We start from the raw sequence: 27,841 nt of genomic DNA, 5'->3' as shown, positions 1-27,841 counted from the left end.
TGTAATCATTCCAGTTTTTTGGGCACTGGTTGTATAGAAGCTTTTTCCACGCAGCTTTCCTCCGCCTAAATTATCTAGTGCAGTCGTCATTCCACCATCTACTAGGGCTATTGATTTTACTCGAACAAATTACAAATTCAGATCGTTTTTTAGAATCCTCCAATACCGAACATAAACTATGAGCCTTTTGAATACAACTCATATGTCTCATTGAATTATACGCTGTTTTCAAACAAGTATTAAAACGAGTATAATTAATAAAACTTCTCTTATGAAGCTCCGTAGAGGTTAGCGGGCCTACCACTTCAAAAACAACAGGCAGGTGGTCACTGTTTGTAGCGCACTCAATCGTTGACCATGAAGATACAACAATATTTGTTCCAGAGAAGGTCAGGTCTAAAACAGAGCGAGACTGTCCTCGGAGAAACGTAACGGCTCCAGTGTTCATGCAGGAAAGCCCATTATCTACTGCCCATTCCCACAGTCGTTTACCACACTGATCCGTTTTGTATCCCCATGATACATGGTGCGAATTGAAATCACCAGCTAAGATTATATCTTTTCCGCAATTTGCTATAATTGAATCTAAGGAACTATTGTTCTGGACCCCAACAGGAAAGTAAGAATTTACGACTGTGAAAGGTCTACATCCGGGCAAATTTATTTCTACCGCAAGTATGTCGCTGTCTGGGGCCATTAACGTGAATGCTAACTTTGTTATGTGGCAAAATTTAGTTGAAATAAATATTACAATACCTCCGCCTCTAGTAGGACGCTCCAAACGAAAACATCGATAATTTCGCAATGAAAAATTTTTTCCTGTATACAACCAAGTTTCTTGTAAAAGTATGATATCCGTACAAAACTGATGTGTGAGATGAAGTAAATCTGTTGAAGCAGCAAGTATAGAACGAAAATTCCACTGAAGCACTCATCAGCACTCGGGCGGCGAGAGCACCGGAGTGGCAATTGCTCTCTCCAAAATAGAGTCTGTTAACTCGGCGCCATTAGGGCTTTTCTTATGCTTAGAATGGGGGCGAGAATTTGAGCCAACATTAATGGGGGACCCGCGACGTTTGGGGGCCCGTGACTCCACATCCATAGTCGATACATCATCCGACTCCAAGTTACTGGGATCAGCCATATTTGATTCCTTGTCCGTACTGACTATTGGCAAATTGGACATGTTGAACTCGGGTACCACATTAGGAAGAGGTACACAAGTTGCCTGCAGCGGTTGAGTTAATTGTGCGGACACAATTTGCGATATACAGTCAGACACACTTTCAGCGAGGCGTTCCATGACCTTAGCCATTGACTTTTCTACCGCGGTTGCAATCGCTTCTGAAATGGTTGAATCCATGGCAGCAGTTTGCCGCGCCACAACACCAGCGTAACCATGTGATCTTTCCTTTACGGCTACAGTAGCCTCTCTGCGGGAGCAACGCCTTTTATCCATTACTTCAAGAATTTGAATTTCTTCTGATCGAGAAGGCCAGTCAGAATTATTAGCCTGATGCGCACCTCCACATAGGCAACACTTCTCCGTTTGAGTTACGCACTCATTGCCCGGATGTCCCTCACCACAGACGCAGCAACGAGGGCTAGACTTGCAGCCACCCGCACTGTGTCCAAAACGCCAACAACTACGGCATTGTAACGGGCGTGATGCTAGAGGGTCTGCACGAAAAATTACTGGCCAGATTTTCAATTCTGAAGGACATGATGTACCCGCAAACGTGGCAATCACAGATTCTGTCAGTACACGTGCGTTATCAGTCACGCGGTTGCACCGATAAATGGCAATAACACCTGCCGCAGAGAGCTCTTCCAGTGTTTCTGACGGACACAGTCGAGAGTCCACACCACGCACTATTCCCTTCGTGCATGCCAGATGAGGTGGAATGAAAGGGTTCACCTTAATGGAGCCAAACGAGGAACATTTTAGTAGATCTGCTACACATGCCTCATCTGGCGATCTGCAGACGATGCCTCCTCGTCCAAATTGTCGAACATCTGTGATATGCAGGTAGTGATGCGTCACAGATTTAAGATCCGCCTGAATTGCTTGCGGCTTATTGATTCGAATGGAGCCACCATTCAAAGGTACCAGCGCCACCGGAATGCTGCTCACTCCACTACGAAAAAAGGCTTCTAGAGGCATTTGATGAGGAGGGACAGAAGCTAACCAACGGCAGCGCCCCTGGCCAGGCGAGCTATTCGTCATGAGGACGGGCTCAACCAAAACAGTACAGCCTTCTGTAGCTTATTGCCAAAAATCAAGCTTAAACCGCCCAATACTTAGCCGAGCACCCCACAGCGCTTACGTGACCACCAGATGCTTGTTTGACTTCTTCCCACCCAGAGGACGAGAAACGAGGGACGCGCTCCGAAGCGTGGCCACACTTCGCAGAAGACCTTTGTGCCCGGGCAAACAAATAGCCAGTCTTTCATCTTGTCGTTGCCTTTAACACATGGCAGGTACACTGATATCTACTATAATCGAGTGCAGTGGGCGTGTATTCTTGTTTCTCCGTGCCTTCACGCTTCGTTTTGTCTAACTTATCCCAACGCTGAAATTTGCCAGCAACTACGTGTTTTGGCCTTTACATCCTTTCGTTAACATAGAATTTAACTTTTTTTCTAAATCAGAATAATCTGCTCACCTAACCACCTATAGCTCTGCTTACGTTTCCTGCTTGCTATACTGTACAAAAAACAAAGTAGTAACCGCAGCGTTAGCACAACCAGAAAAAAAGTTCTGTACATAACGTGTTTCGAATAGCAATTTGAATTTTTCCATCTGTCTTATCGTGTACGGTGACTGAGACCTGTCGACCATAACCGGGAGTAGATCTAGAGAGACTTGCGAGTTAATCTTAAACATGCCGGAACCTTTAAGCCTATGAAATGTTTTATCAAAGCAATCAAAACATCGATCATGTTGGTGCAAGCGATTATGTCGTTTTCGCTCTGCAGTGCATATGCAAGCTGTTATTACATCATGGGCACGGCGTCTCCTCTTACTTGGCGTCGTACTTTTGACGACCTGCGATACAAACAGGCCGCAGGAATCTGGCATCGCAGCACGGCTCCGTCACCACCGCGTGCATTTGTGCTAACCAGTGACAGCACCTCTCGACACTCCGTTACCTCAGCTGGTCGCTCCGTTGCGCCGGACCTCCTCGAGAATTTTGCCGTGAGAGTCGTCGGGCCACATGACCATGTTACGAGAAGTGCATATGGCATGCACGGTTCAATCTTACTTGTTCATCCCCTCGTGTTTTGTGCGGGTGCACTTTTAAAGAAATTCTTTTACGGTGCATGTTGCAATTTGCAGATTGCAGACGTGAAGTCGCAAGGCACATCTACTTGTCACGAATTTTGAAGATGACATCAGCTACGATGTATGCGTTCCTAAATATTTATTTATTTATTTATTTATTTATTTATTTATTTATTTATTTATTTATTTATTTATTTATTTATTTATTTATTTATTTATTTATTTATTTATTTATTTGATATACCATCAGGGCAAGCGGAAGACATATACATAAAAGTAGCATGTGAAGCATAACAAATCAAGCATGATTAACATGGTTATTTTAGAAGTAGCAGGTACAAAAATTGTTTCTATCATACAACTTAGCTATCACGAGGTACATAATAAAACATAACGAAATAAAGTAAGATTAAGATTTTTAACATAGATGTAACAGGTACAATATGGCTTATATTTATACAATATTAGCTAATGCGTTTTCAAAGAGTTCATGGTTTACAATTATAGCAACATTTCGGGAAGCTAATTCCACTCGTCAGATGTGCGTGAGAGAAATGATAGTGAAAAGGAATTAGTTTTCAAGGAAAGTATGCCGACCTTGCTAGCATGATCTAATCTTTCGGTATATCTATTACGGTCACTGAAGCAGTTAGTTGTGTAACTCAGGGTGACGCAAAATTTTATGAAATAAGACAGAGACGCAGTTGTTTGCGTCGTGATGCGAGAGAAGGTGAGTTGAAACTTAATTTCATGGCGGTTATGCTGGCAGTTCTGTTATAATTAGACAGAATGAAACGGACCGCGTTATTTGGACCACTTCAAGAGAATGTATGTCACAGGTTTTCAGACGCAGCGTATTCCAACTATGGACGTATTAGCGCTTTATAGTGCATCAATTTTAAGGCAGATGGGGAAAGCGAGACGTTACGACGACGAAAGCCAAAAGTTATGTCAGTGTTGCTTACGACGTAAGCGCAGTGAGTCCAGGCATTGTCACTGCTAATATGTACACCAAGGTATTTGTAGCTGGCCACGGGGTCTCGGGGAAACGTTGTGAAGAAGTTAAGTGTGTGGCGCTTGATTGCTTCGTGATACATGCATGAAATTACACTTCTTAATGTTTAGTTCCATACACCATGTCTTGCACCAACTTGCAACAGTGTTAAGGTCATTCTGCAGAATAATTATATCGTTCGCAGTTGTTATTTTACGAAAGATTACATAGTCGTCAGCAAATAAATGAATATGTGAGGAAACGTAGGACGGCAAATCATTGATGTAAACAAGAAAGAGAAGAGGGCCAAGTACCGTGCCTTGCGGTACACCAGTGAGTCAGTGTTGTTGATCGAAACGTACTGGGAGCGGTTAGTTTCAAAACTACTCAAGCCACGTAAGTAGCCTGCTATGTATCTAGACGAAGCTTATGTGGTAGTAGTTTACGGCATACCTTATCAAATGCATTTTCAGAAATATAAGAATATCTTAACTGCGACAAAATACGTTGGCATTCCAATTAGCTTTTAGATTCAATGCATGAAAAGACCGTACTGGTCAGAAAATGGTAAGTAGAAGCAAAGTGCATTTTTGCCACAAGTTTGACAGCGCTTATCTCAATATTAATGCAATCTTCAATATTTGTTTCAATTCACTTCATTCAATTCGCAAATTGCAATATATGCTCTAAGTCATCAGTGACACATCGATTAGCAATTGTTTATGGATATTCTGCTTCGCTATTTTTTGTATGTGTGCAATGAATGCATCTTCGAGCAATAAAGCTCGATGACTTTTGTGCTATATTCACACAGATCTTTTTTTTTAATTCTGTTAGCTCTAAAAAAAGCACCTGATATAATCTACCTATTTTAACACACAGGTAAGGTAGTCGTAGCAGGTGATTTCATCTTAGGAAGCCGTTGACACAGCTGGTGCCATTATCAATTATACATATTTGAATCGTCCGAGCGAGACCTATAAATCATGACAATTACTTGAGGGAAGTTACGAAATAAATTACAGGGTTGCTTAATGACGCAATGACATTTTTTATGATAAAATGCCATAGCTGAAGTTCTATTACAATATTACTTCGTTCGAATGAAGATTATTACATTGAAGTTCCTTACAATATTCAGACCCATTAACCATTTTACACCATACGAAAACACAATCCAAATCATTCTGGCAGATACACGCTTCGTTATCGTCACATAAAGGCCTATAGATCACATAATCATTTGCTAAAAGCCGGATGTTATAAGAAATGTTAGTCTGAAGATCGTGAATGTGAAGGAGAACATCAGCGGACCGTTGACTGTGCCTTTCAAATTTCGCATTGTTATTGTTTACAAATCAATGCACGCGAGTAGATGTGCTGCCTAGGCAGAAACGGGCTGCAGCCTATAAGCTTTGCCATAAATCTTACCACGGCCCGACCAACGCCGATGCGCGCGATTCAAGCGCATACACGCCGGGCATCAGGCCTAAGAGAAAGGCAGGCAAGGGAGGAGGTAAATTAGGCTTTGTCCTGTTTGCTACCCTTCATATGGCAAGGGCCATGGTGAAGCTAAAGAGAGAGAGAGAGACGGCAAGTTCACGAGAAACATCGCATGGTTGTACAGAAACTAAATAAGTGAAGAAATAAATAAAAGACGTTGCTTTTGTCGTTCTTCTTCCCGATTTTTTTCTCCCTCTCTCTCTTACCCGGGTTGTGTTTGGAGTTTTCGAGATACCCGCCTTATAACGGGGTAAACCTTCCATTTTCTTCATTTAAAATAAAAAGAAATTAAGTAATAATGACTGCGTGAAGTTCCTTTTTTCTTTTCTTTGATTCTGACGCTGAGTGTATGACGTCTAGCGAAGGGTAAAATTCGTTGGTCGCATGCTGACTGCCCGCTCCAAATAACGCAGGCCTAGACCGGCTGTTGCCACAACGGGAGCGTGACAAACCGGAAACAAAAGGGCTACTACATTTTGAACTCGCTGTTTACCGATTCAACTGTCTCGACTGTTGAGCATCTTGTGGAATGCATCAACCTAATTGCTTATTATTCTGTTACCATTTTTTCTACACAGTGAGCCATACTTCAACGGGAGCTGGACACATGTGAGAATAGCGAAATGCCCGAGATGCTACTGCAGATGATTATAAGGTGAAAAAATAAATAAAAATAAACGGAAGAGGAGGAAGGAGGTAAGGAAAAACTAAGAGAATTAAAGATAGTGAGCAGACTTAATGAAAAGAAATTGCGTCATTTCGTTAAAATGCTTATTCGTTTTGGCATTTCTTCCCGCTTTTCATTTCTTTGTTCTTGTTTTGTTTCAGGAACAAGCATTTTGCCATGGTGGTATAGCACCACAAGTATTCTGCGATGTATACTCCGTCAACGACACGCGCCAGCTTTGCGAAAAGATATTGAACCAACTGTTCTCTCCTTTGGGGCGACTTCACTGGGACAAACTCACAGGGATGCTTTTCTTACAGTTTACAAATTCGTTAGAGATACAAAAAGATTACCTTGCTGAATTTCTAGAATTATGAATTATTCCTATTATTGCAGTTCTTTATGACAAAATTGCTTTATCTCAAAATTAACAATTAACATTAGGTTTTCGTTAAATTTTCAATAAACATAGTTGAAACCGCCTGCTTCTTGGCCAATCCCCCGTAGTGGGTATGCGCCAAAGTTAAGGTAACAAGACAAGAAAAGGTATTGAAAGAGAAGAAGAAGACGAATACTGCCATCGGGGCGGCCGAACACACTTTCTCTCGTTCACGTCACGAAGTCGTCCGAACGCAATTCCTGTTCCCTGAAGAGATATGAAGCGCGAGCGTTCGGGCAACGATGCATCCTCCCTGTTCGAATCTAGCAGCGGATCGTCCGTCAAGGGGCGCAGCTGCAGACGAAAGAACCGCCCACTTTCTCAGCTGAACCTGATCGGCGGACAAAGGAACAACTACCGTGAACCGGGTTGCCGTGACTTCGAGTCGGCGGGCCAAAGTATTGCTTTGGCGCCTTCACTCCCTTCGAAACCTATGACGTCATCCATCGAAGGTGTGTCACATGCTTTGGCGCCTTCACTCCCTTCGAAACCTATGACGTCATCCATCGAAGGTGTGTCACCGACAGCTCTTGCAACAGCCAACTCAATACCTACGCCACCCCGTCTGCCTGTCATGTAGGTGCCAAAATCTTTCCCGTCACTGCTGCAGGTATCTGTTGGCTAGCGATATGCCGATGGCAGGCACACTTAACGCGTTTTATTCGGATGGTTACAATTGATAACCACGCTTATGTACCTTTTACCCCCTATTAAGCTTCATTTCTTCTAGTTTGCAATGTGCTTGCGCTGCGTTTGGCAACCTATTTGTCCCCTAATGTCAGGCAGCAAGAAAACTTATTCTGTCTTGATCTTTCATGGTCCAGAAGCCTCCCGTCCTCCTCAATGCCAAAGTGACGTTCAAGATGATAAAACTGAAGAATGGCTACCTCGAAGATAACATGTAAAAGCTACGTAAAGCTGCTATCTGAGTGTTCGCATAAACAAGAGGTCTTCTGCTAAGCTCAGTGCGTTCTTTAGATAACGTTACCAGCAATATGACTGCGAGAATTGACGTTACTCTAGAAAAACCTCGACTTTGTTTTCTTAGTATCTGTCAACATTTCTTAAAGAAATACTCCGTATTCTCATTCAACAAAAAAAAAAAAAACTACGTTTGTGCATGATAGAGCTTACCGGTGCTTCATGCCAAAATCGGAGAGAAATCTGGCGCTGAAATCCTTCGAGCACCATGACAATCACGAGCATTGCCTAAATTTATATGCGACTTGGCATTGTTTCGTTAATAACAAACACTGTGTTTTCCATTATCGTCGTGCTACTAATGTACGCCTCTTCGAATAACCTAGCTCAACGATAATCATTAGGCTACCTGCGACAGGCGATTTTTAAAAAAAATTCCGTAGAACTTAATTTTGAACACCCGGTATTTTCCATCGTGAATGTATATTGTTAGGGAATGCACGAACCAAATTTTGATACTTTGTAACGCAGGCCATACTAATGAGTGGCTCTCTATCAGTGCTTTAAGTGCGGCAGTTGCGTTGCGTTGATTCGGCTCCGGCACGGCGAGATCAACATGGAAAGCATTCTGCGAAGAGCACGAATGAAGCGTAGCGAAGCTCAAGAAGTGTCATGCTTTACTTTTTGAAGTCATCATTAAAGTTAGCTTATTTGCAGCCGCATGTGTTGTCGCGCCAATTAGCCTTGTATTGCGTGACCAGTGTATCGCCTGAATAAGGTTTTGCTTTCCTGGAAAAGATACTGAATCAGGATCGCTTCCACGTATGACTGTTCCTTATTTGCTCAAACGCGGAAGACAAAAGCAGAAAGATGTCATATATACGATAGAGTGGTGTATTTTGTCTTATGTTGGTTGCTGTATATAAGATGTTCATGCTTTGCCTTTCACACCTTGAACTAACACTGATGAGAATGAGGGCCAATTTTCAGGAGCGCTTTTGTGTGCACTTTGGCTTCGTAGCTGCTTTTCTTTACTGCCACAGAAAGTTGTCAGCAAGTACTGGAGTTGGCTTACGGGCATTATGTCTGTGGGTATTGTGCTTGTGTTGTGCGCGATTAATATTGTGCTGCACAATCTTAATCTCTATAAGGATTGTGCAGCACAAAATCATCGAGAAGAAGTAAGAAAAACCTGTATCCATTCAGCATTGCGGTAAATATTTCTGAAATGACCTATATTTAGCATCTGGTATATTCCTGCTGTAATGAAGCAGAGGCGCCCCTGGGTATGTGCCGACTGAAGAAGACGAAGGACCGTGCCGTGATCGCGAGAGAACCCCGTGCTACAAACAGCCCTTGCAGTGCCTACCTGTACCTAGCGTTCCACAACGTTATCGACGACAATAAACCTCGTCGCATTTGGTGGAGGTTGCTGAGATCCTTCGCCTCGTCCTGGAGCTCCTGCACTCGAACCCTGCCAACACCAACGCGATCGCCCTGCACTATGCCTGATCCAGCCACTTCGTCGCCTGCACCACCGGCTGCCACTGTCGTCTGCGCCGGCGTCCCTCTTCATCGCGATCCACCCATTTTCAGTGGGACCGCCGAACACGACGTGGAAGCCTGGATCTCATCGTACGAACGTGTAAGTGCCCATAACAAATGGGACGACCAGGCTAAGCTGTCCTACGTGTCCTTCTACCTCGCCGACGTAGCCAAACTGTGGTTCTTCAACCACGAATCAGACTTTTCAAGCTGGTCAGCATTTAAGACCCTTTTTGCCGAAGTGTTTGATCGCCCCGCTGTGCGTAAGCTACGCGCTGAACAGCGTCTGCGCCAGCGCGCACAGCAGCCTGGAGAGACATTCACCAGCTACATCGAGGATGTTCTCGATTTGTGCAAGCGGGTAAATCCCACCATGTCAGAGGATGACAAAATTAAGCATATCCTCAAGGGCATAGAGGACGGCGCATTCCAGATGCTGCTGGCAAAAAGCCCAACGAACGTATCCGTCCTTACTAACCTATGTCAGAGCTTTGACGAGCTGCGCCGCCAACGTTCCATCGCTCGCCAAAACATTCAGCTCGCCGATTCCGTCTCGAGCATTGCGGTTTCTGCCGACCTTCTACCCAACTCGACCCTATCGCAACATATAAAATATTTTATTCGTGAAGAGGTGGCCAGGCAGCTATCGCTGCTGCCTCACAGCGACTCACCTTCGGCAGCTTTGACTCCAACGCTACAGCAAGCCATCCGCAATCAGATATCGGAAGCGCTTCCTGCAGCTCCTACAACCTCCCCACCCAATCCTATGAGTGTGCCGCAGCCATATGCCAACTTTCCGACCCACCCTACGTCGTTGCCGCTCAGTTACGCAGCCGTGGTTGCACGGCCTCCTCCGCCGCCAGCTTCCTTTTCATCGTACCTGAATCGTGTACCTGAATCGTGTCGACTGCCATAGTACGGTCCCCTCAGCTGGGCAATGATTCCATTAGGGCACATTATAGATTGGTACTTGACGGCATGGGTGCGCTTGTGCCCAGAAAAAAATATTTTCTGGTTTTCCGAAGGCCGGCATATAGGGCGTGCCGTGCCATCAATGAATCCCCAGCAGTTGGTGAGGGGCGCTCCCTTTGAATGAACGGCCTGCAAGTGGGAATAAAAGAAAATTTTAATAAATCAGCAGTCAGACTTTAAGGAGCACCCATACGGACCCTTAGCCGAGTAGGCTAGGAAATGGGCCTGTGCAAGAAGTGAGTGAAATTTCTAGGTAAAATAACGTGCGTCTCCTTTAATTAGGGTCGTACAGGAACCAAAAATTGTCAGCGCAATACGTTTGCTACACAAGTACAAGATAGACAAAATCACTAACACAACCGCACAAATCCACACAATAAGATATAGAACAGAAACAATTGGTATATAAGGATGAAGCGCATTTGTCTCAGTTAACACATTTTCTTAGCACACATAATGAAGTGTACATTTCGAATACTCTGTTCTATGAAATAATTCTATGCCCTAGCTCCGACATAGTCGAGTCTGCGCTTTGCATAAATGCTATCATCCAATGGGAAAATCCTGCTTGAACAGACAAATGTACGAATTAGGATGCATGTTGCTTACGTGCGAGAATTCTTGCAAGGCAGCGAGATCCAGCCACTTGTGGTTGTTGACGTCGCGGAGAAGGTGCCCAAAGTTGCTTTCAATGTGTCCAAGCACATGGTTGGTCACCACTAAAATCACAGAGTAGTGCCTCCCAAAAAGGCACTCCAGATCACTCAACCTGTTCGGGTACGCAAGCCTGCGCAAAGTTAGGCAAAGTGCCTCTTCTCCCGACACAGTTATCCTCTGAGCAGTGTAAATGGTGTCCGGTATCAGCAAAGCGGTCTTCAACCTGCCTATATTGTTTTTTTCGAATCGAAAGTATGTGCGAAACACGCCAGCATCCACACAATCGATGTTCAGAAGCCCACTAGCCTAAAGGGGTTAAAGCCGCTTCACCGAAAACACTTCTGTTACAAGCAGGTCCTCGTTGTCTCTTCACCGCAGTTGTGAGATAAGAAAGGGGTCTTGCAACACACTCTGCATTCTTGTTCGGAGGACGTACGTAGCACGTTTGCAAAAAAATTCGAAGAGGATCACAGGACGGCAGCTGCAGAAAATCACAGGGCACCAGGCACGCTAGATTGGATAATTGTAGCTTGCAGCCAAGCCAAGGGGCGCGTTTATATAAAAAAAATTGTCACACATCAAGTTTCCGCAACCCCAGAACACAAAAATAAATTAAATAACGCTATTGCAATAAAGCCTTCGCATTACTGCTGTAAAAAGAAACAAAATTATTGCGTTTCTTTTTTAACGTAGTCTTGGGCGAAATTTCCAGGTGGCGCTGCAAGCCAAGAGATGGCCACAAATATTTGGAACTAGATGAGACATGTGCATGCTGCAGTAAGGATCCAGCAACCACTCAGCACATCCTCATGGAATGCGACGGGATCCACCCAGCGAGAACCGTAGGTAACGTGCAACTCCCAGAAGCGCTTGGTTTCAAAGTGGAAGGAAACATAAACAGATCAGCCGTAGAGGTCAGCAAGAGACGATTAGAGTACTGGTGAAAAAAAAAGCAGGGAAAAGTTGGATACGACCTGATCTCTCAAAATCATGGGCAGCGGCACAAGGTAAATTTTTGAAAAAGAAAAATAATAATGAGAGGTATACAAAAATGCTAGATAAAGAACATGTATAGTATACCTGATTAAATCAAGCAGGCTAGGTGACTATTTGTCGCCGCCCCGTTTCAAAGGGGATGCCAATAAATCATCATCATCATCATCATCATCATGGGCCTCCGCTCCACAGCGTAGGAGACACGCTTAGCTGAAACGCGAAAGGCGCGTTGTCGCTCCGTCAAGGCCAAGCGGTAGAGCGGGACGCGAGCGGACCGTAAAATCGGTCTGCTAAAACTGTCTAATGCGAAGCAGCTTAGGTTAGAGGCGCGACGGTAGGCGCCCTAGAGGCACCGGCAACAGTCACCAACGCCGCGCGCGTTCGGTGCGAACGCGGGCAAAACGCTGACGGCGTCGACAACAGTTCTGCGCGTTGGCTGGTGCTGCTGCATGTCCAAGTTTATACAGCTGATAAAACTACCTTGAGATCGACCCCATGGCTGCTTCGCATACTACTCAGGGTTCCCCTACGGGAAGATGGTCTAATTTTTTTATACGGGCGCATAAGACAGCATCATAGAAACCATTCAAAATGTGCGCTTTTGGGTGGGCTGCATGCTGCCGGCCACTCCCGCTTAAAAGGTTACATAATTTCTGGCACGCCTGTTCTCTTTAACAGCGTACTCGGGTAAAAGAGCGCCGCGTGTCGCAATTTTACCGCTATGGCCATCGCTCACTTGTGCAAACTTATTCTGTAGCCCTATTGATAAGATCCTGTACCCTGCATTTTATGTAGACATGCATAGATGAGTTCTCTGTGCCCATTTTATATTTATGCACATTTTGTGAGTTTTAAAGTTATTCATTGGTTTTTATTATGTGGTTTATTATAAGCATACTGATTGGAACTCTGCTAGGGCACAGATATTCGTACAAAATTGTTCTATAATAATAATTTTTGTATAACATATGCAGTACAGCCTGTACCTTCCTCACTGCAGTGTCGCTGTTTTAGATATGTTTTTGTCACAAATATAAAGTGTAATGTTTGGATGTAAAAGATGTGAGGTTGGATAAGTGCTTGCACTTTTAAAAGAAAGTATTGACTATACTTTGCAAAGGTTTCTCTGATACAAGTAGTTTATTGGACTATCTGCATGTTACTTCCATATGTCACATCGGCTCACAGCAGACCTGCGGATTGGGGTGCTTGGATGAGAGCTCACAAGACATCTGAAAAACAAAACAAAAGGCCAAAAGTTTTCACTTATGCAATAAATTTCATACACGCAAGAACAGTTTGGCCTGTATGCACACAGCTAAGAAACGTGCAGAAGTGAAAAGGATTGAATTGAATTTTATTCCGCAACAAGAAAAAGTTACGAGGAGAACAGGCAAAAGCTGTAAGAACAGCTTGAGGAGCCCTGACCTCCTAGCACACGGGGAAGCATAAAAGCATGCGGCTAAGGGAGTACAACCTACTAAGAGGAAACACTTACAGGAATTATAAAACGCCACATGACAACGGGATTATAAAGCTGTCATAAAAAAAGGAAATCATCGTATTGTACAAACATTAAACGCAGTTGTTTTGGTGATGTACTAGATATGTCAATGTTATTTTCTTTTATTATGTGGTTTAAAAGTTCATAAACAAAACAAATAGTTCATAAACAAAACAGTCCGGGCAACACTGAAGCCTTAAACTAATTATTTTAAACAGACTACGCTTGTTGCTATCTGCCCGAAAGTCTGTTTTTTTTTTTCCGAGCGTAAAAGAAGCCTGCGAATGCACGCAAAATTGCCGTGCGACTGGCCGCTCGAGGCGCTTTGCGGGTATTCGCGGTAAAACCCCCTCAATAGCAAAGTAGCGCCATCTCCTCTCTCCTCCTCCTGCGCCGACGTTCACTCTCTCTTCTGTCGACCGTGGCTCCCCCTACGCGGTGCTGAACTAGCAGACGCTCTCCGAATGAAACGCTGTGGCTACGTGTCGCTCGCGTTCTTGAACTCGTATTTTGATCGGAATCTTTCGCGTTATATTATGACTGCCTGCTGAAACAACGAGAAGATACGGTTTTCCTTTTTTAGCTCGCCGCCAGCACAGGTACTTATCTCTTGTTCTGCTACATATCGCCGGGAAGTCTTGTATACCGTTTTCCTTTTTCAGCTCGCCGCCAGCACAGGTCCTTATCTCTTGTTCTGCTACGCGATACACGACTAGAATACTGAGCACACTTTTCACGCGCAGCACTTTCTACCATTTTCGAGATATCGGTCCTCGAGGATCTAGGACGATAGCGACAAGAACATTGATCTTCGCCGACCACCGAGTTGAGTTTTTGCTGAAGGCGCAAAGTCGCCCTAACTAAATAGCCATAATAAGTTCGTCTTTCCGCAGGTTAGCGCCCATTTTTCCCTACGTACCGACACCGCTTCGTAACATACTGCCATATACTCAAAACGTGCCGTTCGCATACATTCAGGCCACACAAACACAACGCCATGGATTGTATAACCTAGTCAACAAAAACCACGTGCGTTTGAAGATATGATGAAATCCGGCCACGAAAGTTGCAAATGCAGCGCGAACATGCAGCGCGAACAGTGCGGAACTTAGGAGGGAGAAAAACTAACGAAGCCTCACACAGCAAGTGGCAGCATGTGAGATTACGGATCATTGAAGAATCGCTCGCTTACCTCACACAGTCGGGACCATTGTGTTGGGTTGAAATCAGCGCGGCTGATTCTTTGAAGCCAGACCTCCCTCTGGGTCGCGTCTCGCTTCGCAGATGGACTCCGGAAGAGTCGCTTGCCGTTTGTTACGCGTGTTCTGCACCCGAATGCCGAGCAACACGGCATCGCGGACACTGCGCCTTAAAAGCGCAAAGGAGACGCGATGCGTGGTGCCTCCATACACCGCTCGCAATGGTCTGGCACCGCGATGGCGGCGGGAGCAAAAAAGAAGCAAGAAAAAAAGCACGCGAAAGCACGTGACAGCATTCGGCCAATTGGAGGGCCGAGCGCCGAGAGAACGGGCAGGAGAGGAGGAAAGCGGCGATCTTCAAAACATGGCGCTACTTTTTTTTTTATTGAGGGGATTTAATTCGCGGGCATCTTTCACGCTCGGAAAAACTTTTATGTAGCACTTATGGAGTAAAAGAAAGCTGTATCGGGAATTTCTCATGTCGCGCTACAACTTTCTCATACACTCTTAGTCTAATTATAATAATTGAGAAGCTCAATAATTGCGAATAATTATCTAGTTAGGCGGAATGCAAGAAATAACCTAAGTATCTCCAAGTGACGGCAAACAACATTACCTTGTTTCTGTCAAGCTACGTAACATTTGCATAGTAATAAAGTTTGTTCCAAGTTAACTGAAACACCCTGTATAAGCGACAAGAATGTGCGCAAGCGCGAGACTTGCTTACCTTTCAAGATGTGAAGTCATCAAACGCTCCTTGTCTCGAAGGCAGCGCGGCGCCGACGCTCTTTCTGGCGCAAACACTGTCTAATTGCCGATGAACTCCAGTACACGAAAGCAGAACTTTCAACAACTGCCTCCACACACCATGATTCGAAGCTACAGTTCCACGTTTTTCACGAGAGAACCCGGACAGGCGAGAACAAAGGTGGCTCGGATGGGCGCTGTAGTACACTCTAGACACTGGCGTTTCACACGTAACATACGGCGAAATAATAGCATTACACGAGTCCAGAGGTCTCATAATGATTAATGCACACGACGGGGACCACATTTTGTCCAGGCACTTCCAAAATATGATTAAATTACCGTCTTGCTGCAACAAGCACTCCTGCCCCCACAACGTGGCGCAGTGGGCCCCGCTTAACACCCAGTAATTTTACCGGGCATGGACGTCACACTGCGGCAGCGCCACACTGCGGTAAACAAGTTAACGTAGCCTCCGAGATCTACATTCGCTTCTAGAAAATGCAGTTTGCAAAAGCATGACTACAGACATTTAAATTTGTTACACAGAGGAAGTCGTAGGCTGGAAGGGAGGCCGGTATTTAAACAGCATTTATTAAGCTCAAAGTGTCTGGGTTTGCTGTCTTTTTTATAAAGCATATACAGGAATTTTCGGCGAACCATGCGCGAACTATTGCTGGCGGACACGAGCCAATCAGCGCTGAGCCCGTGCACCTCTGCTCCGCCTGCTTGCAATGGCGGACGCCCTTCCGGCAGCTGCGAGAACCACCGAGCACAAATTCGTGATCACCGCCCATATACACGATTCTTATGGCGCCAAGTGTAGTGTTTTAGAGAATATGTGACCTCATCTTGAATTGGTGGAACCATATTTCCTCGTAGCGTAAGGAATAAACACGACAAAACGTGCCGATGGCTTGCTTGCTGCGGCAGCTGGAGCTTCGGTCGAAGTGAAGCAGGCGTACTGCTTGCATGCACGGGTAAACAAAAATACGGCCATGCTCCCTGCACAGCTTTCGCTACTCAGTCAACTGACAACTATAAATTATTCAGTTGCACGCCCACGCAAGCACTTACGTGATCCGCGCTGCCGTACTTATACCCCTGCGAATGTCAGCACAGCAATCACACGCAGTTTTGAAAAGACAGGCATTTTTTAGCAGCGACCGCACGTTCTGAATTTGTTAGTGAGCGAATTTCAGCTTGTAATTTGCATAGAGTAGAAAAGGAAAGGTAACTTAACAAGGTCGAGGTCCGAAAAAGCCGAGCCCCACCCCCTTCCTTTTATCTGGATACGCCAAGTAGATGATCTATCCGCAGCATATGTGTGAACAGATAATTCCTGTGTGCACTCTTTGTTACCTCGATGTGCACTCGAGGGAGTGCAAAGCCAGGTATTATAGAGTGCACACACAGGGGTAACATCCTGCCGTAAACACAAAGGACACATCCTACAGGAAAGATTAAGTTTGCTTCCTCGAGTCGCACGAAAGGATCAGTAAAGATGCGGTACACACGAAGTATGTTTCCTCAAGTTCACATAAAGGACAAGGAAACAAAGGTCACCTAGGGCTTAAGAAGGAAAGAGACAGGAAACATAAAGGTCGTGGCCATTTTCATAGGGGATACAGCGAAGCTGTATATGGTTAGTTTCCTGTGGATCGATGTCCGTAGACCAAAAATCCCGAAGATAGTGCAATACCTGGCCTGACCCGCGGCGAAGGTGAAGCAGGCTTCAAGCACCATTGCCATCTTGCAAAACTAAGTTTAATATATTGGGTAGAAATACAACCCGAATCAGAAATTAAGCTGATAAGAACAGATACCACATATTGACCTGCGTTGGCAATGTCTCCGTTCGAACCATACACGTGTAAGCCATCCCGCATATTCAAACTAGTGCCTACTAATCTGAGTGTCTTTTGTCTCCTGACGTCATGCTCTACGTAGCCTACTTTCTGCTCCGACTATGAAATGGGTAGGCCGTGTACTGTACGGTCGGAAGAACAATCAAGAAAGACGGAGTAAATGGAAATTTGAATGGGCGCGGAGGGCGGCGGAAGGAGACCACCGACGGAGAACGGGTCGCGGACGCCATGCGTAAGCGTGCAGGCCAGGACCGTGAGGCGGAAAGAAATACAAACCGTCCACGTGGCCCCGATCCCGTAAACTGGAACGTTTACCGGAGCAACGGTCAATCACCACATACACAGCTTCGCTGGTCGCCCACCTTCACAGAGTGGAATTGACATTTAATTTTTAACACGAAATGTTTTATGCCGGGGTCGGCCATGAACTTCCTTTGCATGATCTAATGGATGTGACGTTCGGCGCCAACCAGTAAAACAAGTTTTAAGGCGAAAAAAGCCTTAGATGTCTGTTTCAACGAAGCGTTGTGAGGTACAGAAATTATCACGTGACGATCAGCAGGCAATTATTGATTCATTAGTAATTGGATTAGGATGGATTATTGTTGATTAAGGTCGGCTAAGGCGCATTATGGATTAGGGTAGGTTAGTGAGCATTATGGGGGATTTGGTGATTTGAAGTGGGTTAGGGTGCATTAAGATGTATCAAGGGGGATTAGGGTGCATTAAGATGAATTGGGATAGATTACGGACGATTAAGGCGGATTAATGTGTATTAAGGAGTATTACGGTGGATTAAGGTCGATTAGAATGGATGAATAAGGACTAGGGCGTATTAAGATCGAATAAAAGGATAAAGGAGGATTCAGGTTGAATAAGGAAGATTAGGTGAATTAGGGGGATTCAAGAGGATTAGGGCGATTCATAAGGATTAAGGTGAATTACAGTAGGCTTTACAAAGCTTTCGCCTTCGCGTCTCTTAGGCGATAGCTAATGAAACCTTGAACCTTTGTTTATAGGAATGGCGGCGCTATCTAGGAGCGGTGAAGCGAAGTACTACATAGTGACGCTAACGAGTGCAGACAGGGAGCACTACGGTAGTCACAGCGTAGCAGAGGCCCCAACGTGGTATAGCCTGGTGTTGGAACTTTCCGCACATGGTTTGTCTTTCGCGTCGGATTAGCCTGTGCCACCTCGTTGCCAGAAAATTTGCAGGTGCAAGTTGGAACCAGCTAGCGGCAGACAGAGCTAATTGGAGATTGCAGGGAGAGGCATTCGTCCTGCAGTGGATATAAATATAGGCTGATGATCATGAAATATAGGCTGATGACCCCTTTCTTGAAGTTACCTATCAAGAAAGGGGTCAGGCAAGGAGACACAATCTCTCCAATGCTATTCACTGCATGCTTAGAAGAAGTATTCAAGCTCTTAGACTGGGAAGGCTTAGGAGTGAGGATCAACGGCGAATATCTGAGCAACCTTCGGATTGCAGATGACATTGTCCTATTCAGCAACAATGGAGACGAATTACAACAAATGATTGAGGACCTTAATCGAGAAAGTGTAAGAATTGGGTTGAAGATGATTATGCAGAAGACAAAGATAATGTTCAATAGCCTGGCAAGGGAAGAAGAATTCAGGATCGCCAGTCAGCCTCTAGAGTCTGTAAAGGAGTACGTTTATCTAGGTCAATTACTCATAGGGGACCCTGATCACGAGAAAGAAATTTACAGAAGAATAAAATTGGGTTGGAGTGCATACGGCAGGCATTACCAAATCCTGACTGGGAGCTTACCACTGTCGCTGAAAATAAAAGTGTACAATCATTGCATTCTACCGGTGCTAACATATGGGGCAGAAACTTGGAGGTTAACAAAGAAGCTCGAGAACAAGTTAAGGACCGCACAAAGAGCGATGGAACGAAAAATCTTAGGACTAACGTTAAGAGACAGGAAGAGAGCGGTGTGGATCAGAGAACAAACGGGGATAGCCGATATTCTAGTTGACATTAAGCGGAAGAAATGGAGCTGGGCAGGCCATGTAATGCGTAGGATGGAGAACCGGTGGACCATTAGGGTTACAGAATGGATACCAAGAGAAGGGAAGCGCAGTCGAGGTCGGCAGAAAACCAGATGGGATGATGAAGTTAGGAAATTTGCAGGCGCAAGTTGGAATACGCTAGCCCAAGACTGGGGTAATTGGAGATCGCAGGGAGAGACCTTCGTCCTGCAGTGGACATAAAATATAGGCTGATGATGATGATCATGATGATGATGACCTCGTCGCCTAGGGAGTGCTGCTTCAACATGCATCAGATGTGCTGACATGCGCCGCTACTGTTTCGCTTGCTATGCCAGCAACTAAGAAAATTGCTTCGCTAAGTGGCACAGAAAGGCAACAGCTTCGACGGGCGAAGCTCGCTTTGGTCCGGTGAGAGACACGCCAGCATCACGCAGAACTCCTTCGCGCACCTGCCACTCGCATTCCTAAACCTGAGCGAGTCGCAACTCAACTACGGTAGTGCAACTGAACCACGGTGTAAGAAATACTTCAGGTGTTGACACTCCACCCAACGGCGCGGACAGATAGTGTTCGCTGTAGCCACGCCCCAATCGGCCCCTGAGCCGCAGCCCCCCCCCCCCCCCCCCCTCCCTCCGCGCAGCTGCGGCCGGCGCATGTGCCACGTACAGCCCTGACCACACGTACGCCTGCGGACGCGCGGAAGCTCGCGTCTACGCGCGGAAGCTCGCGTCTACGCGCCTTGCGGTTGCCGCGCCCAGCGAGGAATGGCGGTTTGCATCTACAAATACGCGGGACAGCGCGCGCTCACTGGCATCACTTGTTTACACCTTGGCAGACGCTACTTCGTATTTCGTTGTTGGCAGCGCTTCAAAATGCTTCGATATCTATAAACGTAAATGTTATCTTTTTGGAGCTGTTACATTAGCACAAAAAGTGAAGAAGAAGCACTTTCTTGCATGGTATAATTCTGCTTCACTGAGAGTTGAACGTACCGCGCCGTCGCTGCGTAGCCAGGCGCGCCGACGCGAGGCAGCCCAGGCGCGCGGTAACTGAGATACAGTGGCAGCCACTGTAACTGAGAGGAGCTGATCACCGAGATCGCGCCGCGTTTCGACGCGTACGAGCCGTGCCGCACCGTCTGCGCATGCGTGGGCGCCCGGACGAGAGCTTGCGCGCGTTTGCAAGCGTACGTGTAGTCTGGGCTTACAGCTACATCGTCCCAACCGCCTGGATCGGCGTGCGCGGCGGGGTGACGCAGAGAAAGTGCGTCGCTTTATCCAGACGGCCGTGACGCCGTGGCTGTAGCACATGCGCCGGCCGCAGCTGCGTGGGGGGCGCTGCGGCTCAGGGGCCGATGGGGCGTGGCTACAGCACGGCTAGGTCAGCTGGTATATCTCCCAGGTAAACGGGAATTGCATCACGAGTGCCAGTTGCTTGGTAGGCCATGCTTCTGAGAAAAAAAAAATGAAGCCTGCTGTAATGGCAACGGTTTTGCTTATAGTCAAGAGTTCGACGAAAGCTCGTCTGGTCAGGTAGCATGCTCGGTTGATGAAAATTAGGATCACTGACCTAGTCAAAAAGTTGTTTTGACGTTTCGGAGCCTGTAAAGGTTCCTTGTTCACAAACGTTGTTGCTGATGCGCGAGGGGGAGGCGGCCATCCCGCTTATCTGCAATGCGCTCGACGAGCATGCGATTTTCTCGGCAAACTAAAAAGGAAACTAGCACGAGTTCCGTTTGCTGCTACAGTCTGCATTATTCTAACAGTCTTTTTTTTGTAATCACAATTTCCTTTTGCGTGTGTGTTTCATGTATTGAATGAATGCCAGCAGCAGATCTTGGCTTGCTCAAATTTTACCCTATTCCGTCATGATACGTGAGCCCGCATCCCATAGCGTGTGGCTACTGCGTTTCGGCAGGAGAATAACAGGCATTGAAATGTGCCTTATTTTGCAATTTTATTAGCAACATTTGTACAGCAAGAGATACAAAACACAAAATAATATTGAAGACTTGAGTACCTCGCATCTACAGTACAAACTGCACATTATATAGGCGCATATACACAAAGCTTTTTACAATTTCTGAAAACAAAAGTAATGTTCGCATGCATCAATCTTACCAACGCAAATCGTTTGTCGCCGCAGCTATCTGTGATTACTCATTCAAAAATGTGTCATTAAGCGAGACCGGTTGAAAGACTGACGGCAGCACATTTCGCATAACCAAACACAGAGGAAGCGGTGTTATCCGAGCTGGAGCTGTGGTCTGGAAAAAAATGGAAGTAATATAAGTTTTATGCTTAGTCACAACGCAATTGCAGGAACCAATTTCAGCACTCTTTCCACAAAACACTGCTTTCAATTCATGTGCGTTAACTGTTACTATATTTTATTGTAGGATTTATGCTAAAAATATGGCAAAAAGATTTAACAATCCAAATTCTTATTTTAACTGCTACAGTAACAGGTTTGGTAATGCTGCTTTCGCAACAGCCGTCTCTGAAAACACTCACCAGTTTTTCACAGCTAAATTATGTTGATCACTGAATTTCCTATTCACTTGTCAATAAGGCACTGACGGATTAGTTTGTTCAACCTATTTGTATACACCTTGTCTTCCTAGTTCTGCAGGATGCCTATTACTGGAAGGCGAACTTCCAAAAGTTGTAAGCCACTGGTAAACGGTCTATGAGCATTTCCTATTATAGACCAATTTGTTTTGTACAGGGGGATTTGCGGGAACACCGGAGCGCGTGACTCGCTCAGCGCCGACGTAAGCACCTTCGCACCCATTGCGCGCCAGCGCGACTTGACCCGAAGGTAAATGAGTTCGTTCTGAACAAAAACTGTTCGCCTGCTTAGTTCTCAGTTAACAACCGCGAACATCGCACATCGCAGATGAATATTCGATAAAGAAGAACAGACAAGCAGGCGCTTTCTTTTATTTTCCACGACACATTTCACTGCGCAACCTAAAATGCACCCGGCGCCGTAGCAAAACGTGCAGAAAACAGCGCATACAGTGCCTGCACTAGCACAGTGCTCCTTCAATTGGTTTCCGCACCTTGTGAAGCTCTAGGTTACTTGCAATGTCTAACCAAGAACAGGCAAGTCTCTAACTTAACCCCTTCGTCCGTGCAGCAAGTATTCAAGGATCTTCAGCAAAGATAAGTTATCAGTTTTTTATTCCATAAAGTGAACAGCAGTCGCCGAGATATAACGAAACGCAATTTCCGTAAGCGGCTAAGCCAGCACTCACTCGCCTCAGAAGCTGCTGTCGATAGGCAACTTCAATGTATATACACACCGCAGAGAAATATACCCCGTACGGAATACTCTTCCTTTCGTCTTACAGCCGTTTCGATAAGGTTAGCGGCTATTCGCTGTTGCAATTGCATAAAAAGCGTGCTCACCTTTCATTCTCCTGGAAGCGGAAAAAATTGGCCCTGCTGTTCCTTCCAGTGCACGTCAACCACAGAGCCGCGCAGAAACGTCTTGTGGCCTTTCTTCGTTTTTTCGTAAATCGCTGGAGCCACCGGCCGATACAGAAACAAAACGTTGCAGCGCTCAGTAGAAGGCAAATGCGTGCACGTGTAGTGGTGCAGAGAGCGGCAGAAGCAGACAAACGGAATGGCAGCCGAAGCGATAAGAGCGAAAGCGCCGCCCGTTGGCGCAGCATGTGAAGCGATTAAATAAAGACGTAGCATGCTAAAAAAAGGAAATACCTCAAAACAGATTTTATTTCTACATATAATTGCATGACTTTATTGCTATGTAGGTTGAAAAGATAGAGCCACATATGCAAAAGCTACTGGATTTTTCTTTGGCTACCGGTGTCATGGCGACGCTTTATTGTGAGCACCAACACTACCCGTCTGTCCACCGCCTGGCTGCAGCGAATACGATCTGCCCGCGCTCTCCGACGCGGCGGGCGGTGAACGTCAGCACCTGTATTTCTTACACCGTGAACTCAACGGTAGTGCAGAAAGGGTCTAAGCGCAATGGCACATACCCCTGTGAACTAGTGAAGCAATAAATCCTACGTGAGCTCGAAGGGCGGCTGCCGCACGGCTGCCCCGCAAGGCGTGCTGCAACGCCTCGCAGCCTCGTCGAGGCTCCCTAGACTACCGAGGGAGCACATAAGAATTATTGTCCGCCCAAGGGACGGGTTGAACGTCAAGAAAGTAAGCCAAATCAGGCTGGCTCAAGCCTTGGCCATGGCGGCTGCACTAGCCCCCACAGAAACCGAGGGCGACATAGTTTGCCCTAATTTCACGCAAAACGTTCTCGTCGTCTCTACCCCGGAGAAGAAGAACGCCTCCGCTTATGCAGGGATCCAGCAAATCCGCATAAGCGAAGGACTATACAAGGTGGCCGCATACATCGCGGCCCCAGACAACACCTGCAAAGGGATCATACGAGGGATCGACGCAGACATCAGCGAGACCCAACTCCAGCGCATGATCGTCAACCACCGCAACCCGAAGGCTCTGGAAATCAAACGCATCAAGAACACCACAACAGTGGTCGTCCTCTTCGACGGCATGACAGTGCCTAACTATGTCATGTGCGGCGTCAGCCTTCTGCGCTGCACGCTGTACAAACGCCAAACCGAGGTGTGCTACGCGTGTGGCGGTTTGGGACATCGTGCGGACGTCTGTCCCAACCCCACCAATAAGGATTGCCGAGGCTGCGGACTAGCCTCCCCACCCGATGACCACCAGTGTTCGCCGGTGTGCGCCCTCTGCGGGGGCGCGCATCTTACGGCGGACAAAACGTGTAAGCAGCGCTTTCAAGTCCCATACGTCGTACGAAGACGCCGGCGGCGCCGCAAGCGCGCAAAGAACAAGCCCCAGCAGCAACAGCTGGCCAAGCAGAACCGGCAACGTGACTCCAGCGCGGCGGGAGCCCCCAGGAGGGAGCGCTCCGTCACGCCAACTGGTAGACAACGCAGCCTCTCCAGAGGGCGCTCTCGTTCCCGAGGGCGCTCTACCTCCCGGGTGCGGATCCGGGAAACGCCCACCTGGGCCGATCGTGTCAAGCCGAAGCAGACGACGCCGGCTCCAAAGGTAACGCAGGTAGCATTGCCGGAGCATAAAGTAGATCCCAGAGTCGCTCAACTCATGCAAGAGAACGCTAGACTCAAAGCAGAAATGAAGCAGATGAGGGCCGACTTTGAGTCGCTCCGTAATTCTTACCCCTCGCAAGCCGAGAAGCAACAGGTGCCCCCAACAGGGGAGCCACAGGCGCGCTCGAGTAAACGTAGGGCCACGCCCCCAGAGGGGGACGCTGACTCTATGGAAACCGAGTCGAATAACAAAGGCCTAGAAAGCATGCAGCGCGCAATCCAGCAGCTCACTGAAAGCGTGACCGCCCTCCTTAAAAGGATGGCGTCCCTGGAAAGCGGACAGGCCGCGTTAGCTACGGCTAGGCAGCCTTCGAGAGAGCCCAGTCGGGCACCTTTACCCGCAAGCGCCTCCCCCGTCAACAATACGGTGGAATGGCCAATCCAAGGCAATCACCATGGCGGTCAATTCAAATAAGCTGGTTGTGTGGCAGTGGAACTGCGCTAGTTTCCAACGGCGCAAAGCTCCGCTGCAGCAATTCGTTTCGGCACAGGCGGTCAAACCGCACGTAATTCTTTTACAAGAAACTCTCGATGACACGCCTACTTTGCCGGGATACCGGGTCGTATCGATACGGGAGGAGGGAAAGCGGGGCTTAGCAACCTTGGTCGCACGGAAGTGCTCCTTCCAAGTACACAAATTACCACTTGGCAAAACCAGGGTGGAGATCATTATGGTCGAAATTATCCCTAACAATTGGCTTAAGAGCAGTGTTTTCCTTTTAAACATATACAGCTCGCCGTCGGATCAACGGCAGGCATTCGCCACGATCATGACAAAGGCGGTGGCCCTTACCAAGGGGGCCCCCATAGTGATAGCGGGTGACTTCAATGCACCCCACGATTCCTGGGGATATCCCCGCAACTCCACTAAGGGCAATCTCCTAGTCCAGGCAGTTTCTGACTGCTCACTGGAATTGATTACGGATCCTCAATATCCGACGCGAATCGGCACGTCGGTAGTCCGAGATACCACTCCGGACCTGGCGTTCGTCAAGAACGCCCCCGGAGCAGGATGGCGAAATTTGCAAGAGAATCTGGGTAGCGACCACTTCATTGTGGAGATTACCCTAACAATTAGCGCAGCCCCTACCAGGGAATTTAAAGTGACGGACTGGGATGCCTTCCGGAAATTGCGGGAAGCGGACCAGACCGACTACGATAATCTCGATAGTCTGTTCACAAGACTACAGAAGGACGTACAAGCTGCGACCAAGGTGGTTATGACCGACCTAAAAGTTGATCGGATGGACGCGCGCCTTGCGCACCTCCTAGAAGCCAAAAACTCCATCCTGGCCCGCTGGAGAACGCACAGACTCCATCGCCGACTGCGCAAGAAAATTGCGGAGCTCAATCGTGCAATCGAAGCTCATTCAATCGAACTGTCCAAACAACAATGGAACGAAGTGTGTTCCTCGGTTGATGGGCAGATGAGAACCGGGGGAAAATGGAACCTCCTCAAGCACTTACTCGACGATTCGCAAAGCAAAAGCAATCAAAGACTAGCCATTGATCGCATAGTTCACAATCAAAAGGCGGCGGGCGTATTTGAACACGTCCTCCTGCAAGAGTTGGCCGAAAAGTATCTCCCGCTGGGCCCCTCCTGTGACGGGGATTATCCTCGTTACCGGGGGGGCGCAGTGGGGGAGCTCGACGCCTCCTTCACAGAATCCGAAATCTGGGAGGTGCTCCAAACGCTCAACGGTCGCTCTGCACCGGGCCCGGATGGAATCTCCAATAAGCTCCTCCGAAACTTGGACGGACATTCAGTAGCGTTGCTCACCGAGGAAGTCAATAAAATCTGGGAAACGGGCCTCGTCCCCGACTCCTGGAAGACAGCCTCAGTGGTGCTCATCCCGAAGCCAGGCAAACCTCTTGCGCCGGAGAACATGCGGCCCATCTCACTTACGTCCTGCGTAGGCAAGGTGGCCGAACATGCCATTCATAACCGTATATCTAAGCACATAGAAACTAATGAGTTATTCCCTCACAACATGGTCGGCTTTCGGCCGGCACTCTCCACACAGGACGTCATGCTGCTTATAAAGAGGCAAATCCTTGATGATGACACTAGAGACACTAGGGGCATCCTGGCTCTAGACTTGTCCAAGGCTTTTGATAACATCTCGCACCGGTTCGTGCTAGACGCGATCTCGGACCTGGGCCTGGGGTCACGATTCCATGCGTATGTTAGCTCCTTCCTCAGGGATCGCAAGGCCACTGTCAAAATAGGGCAGGTCAAATCCAAGGAATTTACATTGGGAGCGAGAGGCACTCCGCAAGGGGCGGTCATCTCTCCCCTACTGTTTAACATCGCCATGAAGGGCCTCTCGGAAAGACTGGCCACAGTAACAGGAACTGGTCACGCCCTCTACGCGGATGATATTACCGTGTGGTGCATGGGAGGGTCTGACGCTGCAGTTGAGAGTGCGCTCCAAGAGGCGCTCGACATCACAGAACACTTCCTACTAGACACGGGCCTGAGTCTGTCACCAACCAAGTCCGAACTTCTATTGTATAGGCCCACCAGACGGGGGGTTAGGTGCTCCACACCCTTAGATCAAGTTCCCATAGCCGTCTATACGAGGAACGGAGAACAAATCCCCAGAGTGGATACCATCCGGGTCCTCGGACTCTTGCTGGAATCACTCGGGGGCAACTCACAGACTATAGCCCGCATCACCACCAAGACGGAGAATATGCTTAGGCTTATCCTCAGGGTCTCGAACCGCCGGGGGGGTTTAAGTGAAAGCAATCTCCTCAGGCTCTACCACGCGTTTCTTATGAGCCACGTTAACTATGTAGCTTCCGCTTTGCGCTGGTCTAAACGGGAAGAGGCCAAAATCGACGCCCTCATGCGCAAAAGCATCAAGCGCGTGCTGGGTTTACCACTCACTACCAGCACCGAGCGTCTCATGCAACTAGGCATGCACAACACCCTGTCAGAGGTGATCGAGGCCCAACGAGTGGCCCAAATAATACGACTCTCATCATCGCGAGCGGGGAGACGTATCCTAGAATCCGTTGGATGCGGTCACCAGGAAATCATGGAGCGCAACGCGACCCTATCACCAATGGTCAGAGATACGTTCAAGGTAGATCCCCTGCCACGTAACGTCCACCCTCAATACAATGTAGGGCGCCGGGTAGCCCGGGCTCGTTCCCTATTAAAAGTGGCTGCGGCCACTCCGAATCTTGCATGTTTCGTTGACGCCGCCCAGTACGGGCGTTCTGATCACTATGTCGCAGTTTCGGTTGATTCCAATGGCTCTCTCATTAACTCAGCATCCGTGCGGAAGGTTTCTGCAACAGTAGCCGAGCAGGTTGCTGTAGCTATAGCACTGAAGGACCCTCTACGTACCCATATCTTCACAGACTCTAGGTCTGCAGCCCGAG

General features: G+C 47.3%; 1 protein-coding gene and 1 non-coding gene across 2 annotated transcripts in view; both read right to left on the bottom strand.

The window, feature by feature from the left end:
- LOC119432490 (uncharacterized) overlaps positions 1 to 17,182 on the bottom strand; it is a 28,574-nt gene extending 11,392 nt beyond the window's left edge. Inside the window, exons 1-4 of the mRNA XM_037699656.1 lie at positions 17,133 to 17,182; positions 13,167 to 13,212; positions 10,937 to 11,290; positions 10,236 to 10,456 (exon numbers count right to left, since the gene is read on the bottom strand). Of these exons, the coding sequence (XP_037555584.1) occupies positions 10,236 to 10,456; positions 10,937 to 11,290; positions 13,167 to 13,212; positions 17,133 to 17,182 (671 nt within the window). The remainder of the gene's footprint in view (positions 1 to 10,235; positions 10,457 to 10,936; positions 11,291 to 13,166; positions 13,213 to 17,132) is intronic.
- On the bottom strand, positions 17,096 to 17,280 carry LOC119434195 (U2 spliceosomal RNA). The gene has a single exon (XR_005188579.1). It is a non-coding gene; the product is annotated as a U2 spliceosomal RNA (small nuclear RNA).
- Between the last annotated feature and the right edge of the window lie 10,561 nt (positions 17,281 to 27,841).

This window comes from Dermacentor silvarum, chromosome 11, assembly GCF_013339745.2.
Source record: "Dermacentor silvarum isolate Dsil-2018 chromosome 11, BIME_Dsil_1.4, whole genome shotgun sequence".
Taxonomy (NCBI): Eukaryota; Metazoa; Arthropoda; class Arachnida; order Ixodida; family Ixodidae; genus Dermacentor; species Dermacentor silvarum.
This window is presented reverse-complemented; position numbering and strand designations above follow the sequence as displayed.